General features: G+C 39.1%; 1 protein-coding gene across 1 annotated transcript; it reads left to right on the forward strand.

The window, feature by feature from the left end:
• Nucleotides 1–239: 239 nt before the first annotated feature.
• Nucleotides 240–6672, forward strand: Ube2a (ubiquitin conjugating enzyme E2 A). Its single transcript, XM_010612988.3, has 6 exons — nucleotides 240–491; nucleotides 630–710; nucleotides 1093–1118; nucleotides 4396–4485; nucleotides 5474–5562; nucleotides 5954–6672. Exons 1-6 carry the CDS (start codon nucleotides 448–450, stop codon nucleotides 6080–6082), a joined length of 459 nt encoding a protein of 152 aa, XP_010611290.1. The 5' UTR covers nucleotides 240–447; the 3' UTR covers nucleotides 6083–6672.
• Nucleotides 6673–8488: the final 1816 nt, after the last annotated feature.

An 8488-nucleotide genomic window follows, 5' to 3' on the forward strand; every position in this document is an offset into this window, starting at 1 on the left:
AGAAAAAAGAAAAAAAAAAAAGCAGCAAACTTCCCAGGGTTCTGGTATTGGCAAGTGGACATGACCTCGTTCCACCACTAATTCCTTGTGAATCGTAGGCTTTCCTTTGCTCTGGACCAGCCAGGCACCAGCACCACTCCCTGCCTGCTTGCTAGGCTTTAATGACCTAAGCAACTTTTGCTCCCCTGCCCCGGCTCCGTCTTGGTTTGGCCAGTCCGGCGTTCGGTGTTCCACCCCCATCCTTCTTTTCAGGTTGGTTCAGCCCCTGTCTACTCAGGGGTGGTGCTTAGCCGGCGCCAGACAGACCCTCGACTTCGGAGGGGCAGCGCTGTTCCCCTGGGAGCTTTCGCCTCCCCTTCTTCAGCCTCTCCATCCTCCTCGGCCACCTTACCGCCCGCGGGGACCCGAGACACTGGTGTATGCCCCACCCTTGACCCTGCTAGAGATATGTCTACCCCGGCTCGGCGGCGCCTCATGAGAGACTTCAAGAGGTAACCGATCGGGGCGTGAGGAGGCCGGGGCTGCGGGCCGGGTCACAGGGCGGGTCCTGACGCGGACCGGGAGGGAGTAGGGAGCCGCCGAGAGTGGACCCGAGTGCGGGGCTGGGGGGCCTGTCTTTTTTTCTGAAGGCTGCAGGAAGATCCCCCGGCCGGAGTCAGTGGGGCTCCGTCAGAGAACAACATAATGGTTTGGAACGCGGTCATTTTCGGGTGAGTCTGCCCTCCCCGGCGCCGGTGACGGCTGAGGGATCGGAGCGGGCTCGGTCTGCCCTTTAGGGCAGGGCCCTGGCCAAGGCGGAGGGTGAAAGGGAGAATGGGTTTGGCTAGGCCTAGGCGCCTCCCCGGAGCCTGTGCCTCCATTAGCTCAGTTCCCGCTGCCAGAGGAACCTTTGGGGGCTTAGGGGGGCGGGGTGGCGAGTGGTGGCGCCGGGGGGCGGCGGCAGCGGCAGAACGAGCGCTTGTGGTGGCTTTCCAGTCGGGCCACCACTACCTTGAAAGTCAGGGGTGGCTGACAGCGAATAGCCCTCCCCTGAGGTGAGCCTGGGGGAAGAGGGCCCTGTGAGCGGGAACTGACAGCTTTTTTCTGTTGCAGGCCTGAAGGGACCCCGTTTGAGGACGGTAAGAGAGAGTTTCTTTACTCACCTTTTCAGGTGCCTGACGTTCTGAGGAAGGGGTTCTCATTCATCTTGCAAGTACCTCCTCCTTAGGAACCTGCTTCTGCCTAGCATCTGCCTACTAAAGGCTTGAGTGGAATCCAGTGTGCGGCAGGTTGTTCTGTATATTGTCTGCTCGACTAGAAAGGCACCAGTTTTTTTTTTCTCTCTCTCTTTTTAAAATATCCTCGATGAGGTGGTGACTTTTGAAAAGGAGCACTGTAGTACTGGTGTTAAGGGTTTTTGAGGTTTGGTCCGTGGTGCTGCTACCCTCCCCCTGCTGCCCCTAATTGAGATACTGACTTAAGATGAAACCGACCAGTTATTGACAATCAGCAGAGACCATCTGATTCAGAATTCTATCCCAAGGGCGGGGATTGTGGTCAGCAGGTGCTCAGCATGTGTTTACTGGATGCTAAATGGATGCAAGAATCCCTTGCACACAGCTATCTGACATTGAATGCCTGTCAGTTTCACTACTCTAAGATAGTCTTAAATGCCTAATGTGAGTATATATCATTTCTTGATTTTAAATTAATTTGCAGTGTGTGCTTTCAAGACTTTATGGTCAGTAATCTCAAAGCAGCTTTAGAATTGAGGTTTACCTCTTTTGACCAATGTCCAACCTACTTGAAGGTACTACTTATACCAGTAGACCTGTAAGTTTTAGGTGACTTAGATTTAACTTTTACAAACACATGTTAACTGCTCTTTAAAACTTTGGGATAATTACAGATTCATGTGCAGTTGCAAGAAGTACTAGAGACCCTGTATACCCTTTACTCATGCCCCATCCACACATACCACCCTACTTGGTAGCACTGAATGTCTATAACTACAGTATCACAACCAGGAAATTAAGAGTAATATATTTTTATATGCACTCTTTTGTATTTAGTTGTTCATTGTTTTTAGAAAGTTTAAACATATAAAGTTTAGAACATTTAAATAATGGTTAACGGTATTTGAGCTAATGAAATATTTGAAGTTTGTTTTTAGGGGGGTTGTTTGTTTGTTGTTGTTGTTGTTTAGTACCTGGGGTCAAACTCGGGTCCTCACGCTTGCCAGGCAGGCAGCGGAACTAATATTTGAAGTATTTAAAAAAGAAAGGATCTGTTATTTTTCCTCAGTGATTTATCTTCCATTAGTCACTAAGCACTTTGCATATATACATACACTCACTCCCTTCACTTTGAAGGTGGGAACAAAACATTTCTGCAAACTACTTAATATTTGTGTTGCTGAGTTAGATTGCTTTTTGATGCTGCCAGTCCCCAAAATGCTGTGAGGTAAGTCAAGGTCAACCAATTCTATACTTTGTCTCAAATACTCAGATTTCCTTAGGACACTGTAGGCCAGTAGTGACAAACCTATGGCATGCATGCCACAGTGGGTTATTTGTTATCTTTGAAAACTAAAAGGTTCCCTATTACTGCTGTAGAAAGTCACCTTTGGCTTCCTCTCTGTTTCACCCCTGGGTAAATACCACTGCTGTTCAGTGCTGCAATGAAATGTTGGGAGGAGTGATTCTAAGGGCATACTACTTTGGTTCAGTGAATTATTTGAACTGATTGTAGCGAGAGCTAGCTAGACTTTTTCTCTACTAGATTGGTTCTCATTATTTAAAACTAAGCTCTATGTGCAGATTAACAGGATTTGCTTTAACTCTAGTAGGCTTTGTTTTCATTGGTTTCTTTTTTCATTTTACTCAGACTATCTTATGCTAGGTACAGCTGTATTAATAGTACATCACTGTGCTAGAGGTTGGCTACTTAAAATTTTAAGGGTGCTTCTCTTGTTTTAAGTGGTATAAATTGAAAAGGTACTCATGGAATCCATTACCTACCTGGATTCACCCCCTTTGACATTACTACTGGCTCTATTTTTGATGATGTGAGTCGGTCTTTGCATTACCAAATGTAATTTCTCAGGCTAAATGATAGTACCCTTCTCTGATTCATTCTGTCAAACAGCCCCTTGTTGCATTTTAACATTTTGGACCTCATGTTTACAGCAGTGTCAACTTCGTTAGCAAATTGTTTCCTTTGCATTTCATAGGATACAAACTTAATATTGTTATATAACATAGTAGCAGAATGATTGAAGTATTTTTTTCTTCAGCAGTAATGAACTTAATGGGAACAAGGAAACAAATTGCAAACTCTCAAGGAATCAGCAATAAATTATATTTTATCAGAAGTATGGTCTATTGTATGGCAATAAATAAATTATTAAATGGCCAGAGTAATATAGTAAAACATGCATCACCTTATACCAGCTAATAACTGATTCCTTTCTTAGGTTTATTTGAAGAGATGTGAGTCAGGAAAAATAATTGCCCAGTTGTTTTTTGCAATTTATTTAACACAAACATTTTGAAGGGCACAGTCTCTCCAGATCTCAACATGTGACAATTCCTGTACAAGATCCAGTTTGTCTATATCCTAGTATGTTTTATAGCTTCCTACTACCTCAGGTTGATACATGCTTAAGAAAAATAATTTTTTCAATAGTAGCCTAAGCAAACATTATTAGAAACACATTTCAGGAGTCATGAATACATTATAAGCTAAATGTAACTTTAAAATTATTCCTGTCATTAATTCCCTCCATTAGTGTTAATAATTGACTTGCTTCTATAGTGAAGTACTTTATAAGGGTTTTTGAGAGGATTATGAGGTTTGTTCTGCCTTAAATTCAATTGAGTTTTCATTATAGTCACTATTGAAAAAAATAGTGGACATTTTTATGCTTCTAATTTAAAAATAACAATTATGGATTTATAGTGCTAGTATTGGTTTTTGAACTTCTGCACTTTTGTTTCTAGTCCATTTAAAATCACTTGAGCATTTAAGTTGTAACTGACTGATACAGGACTTTGAGGCCTTATAGTCCTAAAGGGTGAAGGCCAAATTTGGGGCCCATTTTATTATAAAGATATTTTCAAAATGCACAGTAGCTGTAGTTATCCTGAAGGCAGTAATTCTGAGTTTATGATGGCTGTCTTCATGTTTGGAGAATAATGGCAAAGCCAAAAAAAATCACCTTCAGATAGTGATTCTCAGAGTATCTGTCCATCTTTAGGGCTGTTCTATATATCTCTTACCTGGACTGTCTTTCCTCACTACACTATAGCTTTGCATTATTTCATTTAATACCTGAAAAAAAATCAAATAGCATTAAAATAACGTATTATTAAAGTGGTAAATATGTTTTCTTAACTCTTTCTTTTCCAACTACAGGAACATTTAAACTTACAATAGAATTCACTGAAGAGTATCCGAATAAACCACCTACAGTTAGATTTGTCTCTAAGATGTTTCATCCAAATGGCAAGTATCACTTTTGATACAGTATCTTTAAACTGCTACAATGTTTATTATAGTGGTATTTCATATTACTTATTTATATGTAATACTTAGTATTTGCTTAGGCATCTTTGTTTCCTGAAATGTGAACTTGTTCACAGTGGTCCATTGCCATCTTGATCTCTACAGTAGCTTTAGGACTGAATTAGTGAAGATATTTTCCCTTTGCCTGGAGTCAAAGCCTGATTTTGATGATCTCTGTCACTTATTAAACAAAAATAAGAATAATATTGAGATACCCTTTTAATGCTGTACTACATTGGAGTAATCATGTGTTGTGATTATCTTCACTAGCTTTTAGAACAATAGTTTTCAGCTTTGCATGTATATCAGAATTCCCATGGAATGTTTAAAAAAATAATAGATGCCTGGCCCTACCCCAGACCTGCCAAATATCAGATTCTGTTATTAAGAGCCATCTGTATAGTATGTTAGCAAAGTTCTATAGCTCTATAGGATTCTAACTTTTGCTTCTTTCTTTTAGTATTTTGTATAGGAGATACAGTTTACAAATTTGGTGCACTGAATTTCCCACAATTGTATGGATAAGAGACCCTGTTAGAGGCTGTGTATAATTTTCTGGAAAATAAGGTAGTCTTTTCAGAAAAATGAGCACTAGGTATCCTCCAATTATATATTAATCACATTTCACATTCTCTGATCATCCTGATTATTTGACTAGTAACAGTTATGATCCATTTATCTTTTTAGGAAGGTACCTGGGAAGCAGACGAAGTATCTTTTAAAACTTCAAATGCAAAGTATTCTTGACTATTTTTGTTTTGACTATTAAAACCTTAGCGACCTTAGGGCCGGGGGATTTAGCTCAGTGGTTCCGCTGCCTGCCTTCCAAGCCCAAGGACCCAAGTTTGATCCCTGGTACCAAAAAACAAAACAGAAAAACCTTAGTGACCTTGTTGTGTTTAATATACTTACTTTCATGCTCTTTCAGTCTATGCAGATGGTAGTATATGTCTGGATATACTTCAGAACCGTTGGAGTCCAACCTATGATGTTTCTTCCATCTTAACATCCATACAGGTGAATTTTCCTTAATTTGACTAGGACCTTTGAAATGTTTATATTAATGATTATTTTTAAAGTAGTAACTAAGACCTTTTTATTTTTAGTCAAAGTTCATTTTATAGATAGAAAGTGGTAGACATTAGGACCCAAACCACCAGACTATGACCCAAGCACCGTGTGTGTGTGTGTGTGTGTGTGTGTGTGTGTGTGTGTGTGTGTGTCTTTGCCTAGCTACATGCACATAATGCAACTACAGGTTAGTGCGGTTAAGTGTATTAGTTTAATAGGCTAAAGACAGCAAATTTAGCTATTACTTAGAATTCCACTGTTACCACCTGATTATTTGTCCCAGACATGTATTTTTTGCATTGGGGGCCTGACATTTCAGTATTTTTTTTTTCTGTAGTCTCTATTGGATGAACCCAATCCCAATAGTCCAGCAAACAGCCAGGCTGCCCAGCTGTACCAGGAGAACAAGAGGGAATATGAAAAGCGTGTTTCTGCAATCGTAGAACAGAGCTGGCGTGACTGTTGACCTCAGGTGGAGCAAAAGAAGCTGGCTATAAGAAAAATATGTATTGATGAATTTATCACCTTCTTATTCCTCAATGTTATTACATTTACTTTATTAAAAGCAAAATAGCTACCGTGCTGTTTCCATCTTCCCTTGCCAAGTTTTCCTACCCCTTCTACCCTCTTGTTAAACATCAAAATACACCCTCTGAAATCAAATGTACTGTACCTGGGTTACTTGCAAAAATTACTAATGCTTAATATTTTTTGTTGTTGCTCATCTCCAGCTTTCAGGCAGTTATCTGTATTATTATACTTTATACTAAATTTTTAAGATGAATGCTATATAATGGTTCTTATGATGATCAGGATATTATTTTTAACAAAATAATTTGCTGAAGTGTTTAATCCTGGCCAATTCTTCCTTTGTGTGGGAATCAGAAGTGAATGTGTGGGCTGTAGAAAACAGGGAAACAAATCCATATAAAGATCCATTTTGAAAAAGAAATAGGGGCTAAAAAAATCCTATGATACTAATTCCTAAGCAATATAAATGACAAGATGATATTTATTGGTAGGAAGAATGCTGAACGACCCAGCAAAGGAAGTGCAGCAATATAGTAACTAACAAATCCACTCCTTATAAGATATTCATGGGACACAACTGTTAAGTTTCAGAATACTGGTCTTTTTTGAGTTTTTTGATTTTTAAAGAGGTGTAGGAGCAGAGGAATGGAAACAATCGTCAGTTTTTGAGCTAGGGAAAGTTGAAGATCCTTTCATTCTTTGAAGTGTTGCCATAAATAAACTTAACAATCCTTCATTTTTAAAGTTTTAATTAATTTAAGGAAAGAGTATCTGGCAAACTTTTTCACTCAAATCCTGAATTACTACTGCATGCTTTAGTTTCATCCCTTTATGTGTTATGAGAACCTTAAATCAACATCTGCAATCTTTCTTTGGATATTTACACTTTTAGCTATACAGTGTGAGACAAAGCTTGTAAATGTTTTGTCTGATTTTCATCGTTGCCTTTATGCATTTATCGCTCTACTAACTTTGCACAAGTAACCCATGTAAAAAATGTACATTTTTCAATAATTGTAAATAAAAATAACCTTAAAATTTTGTAGTTGAAGTATAATTATATTTTAGCTCAGTATGGATCTTTTAATATTAACTTTTTGGGGGATCTCATATCTATTCACCTTCCCCCTTTAAAATAAAATTTTAAAGCAAAAATACTGTTGCTGGGAAGACCGTAGACAGTACTGGAGAGAACTTTTTTCTTTTTAAACTTTTAATGCTTTATAAACATTTTTACAGGGTATAAATTAAATGTTACTTCAGTATACTTTGTGGTCAATTAAGGGAATGAAATTGAGGTAAGGAAAGAGAAGAAACCTAGGTATTTATCATTATCCTCAATGTCCAAGATTTGATCCTGACATTCCACTTCTTAAGAAGCCCTATTTGAAAAGGTACCAGTCTGACTTAAAATGGTAATTTTCAGGGCTGGGAATTTAGCTTAGTGGTTCCAGTGCCTGCCTCGCAAGCACAAGATCCCGAGTTTCATCCTCGGTACCAAAATAAATAAATAAAATGGTATTTTTCAGTCCTATACAAAGTTTGTGAGTATAGGTGTCCTCTGTCATCTTTCTTAATTATTACTTCTGAGGAGCAACGCATCTCATTTTAAGACCAAAAGATTTTCATGTCTTGGTACTTGGGGCACTAAATAAAATTAAGTCCTTATGATACTCAAATGAGTGCTTAAGCCTCAGTGGGGGGATTTCAAACTGTAGCAAATAGCACATTAACTGGAGTATTTTACCTCAAGTCCATTTCCGCTTCAAAATAAAACCCCATTAGTCATTTGATGGACTGTTCGTTAATTTTTTCATCCTGCTAGTTGGTACCTGAAATAGGCCAATCATACCTGAAGAAATTTAGGATGAGACTGCGAATGGGCAGAATTTGGTAACAAATTTTAGTTTGTACACCTCTGAGAAACTATTCCCAATCTCTTTCATGGTATGATCCTTAAAACAGAGCTGACCTCCCAGAAGATCCCTGGTCAACATTAACCATCCCCTTGAACACAATGCTAATGTCCTTTTCCCCCTTCGTAATCTTTAACAAACCCCACGGGCTGCCTACCTGTAGTAACTAACAAAACTAAAACATAAAACAGCCACCTTCAATTCTGCACCTGCTCATGTGGGGCAGGGGGTTTGCTGAAGCCTCAAAGTTGTAATTAAGATTCCTTTATTTAGGATCCACCTGTAGCTGTGTGGGTTACACGTAGCGAAGTGAACACATTGCATATTCCTAAAAAAGAACTCTAACAGAAGGCATTTGATTTCCATTCACTTTGCAATCAAAGGGGAGGGAAAAAAATCCAAAAAAGTAGATCTGTGAGACTCGA

The sequence above is a fragment of the Fukomys damarensis genome, unplaced genomic scaffold (genome assembly GCF_012274545.1).
Source record: "Fukomys damarensis isolate Sample0158 unplaced genomic scaffold, DMR_v1.0_HiC HiC_scaffold_39, whole genome shotgun sequence".
Taxonomy (NCBI): domain Eukaryota; kingdom Metazoa; phylum Chordata; class Mammalia; order Rodentia; family Bathyergidae; genus Fukomys; species Fukomys damarensis.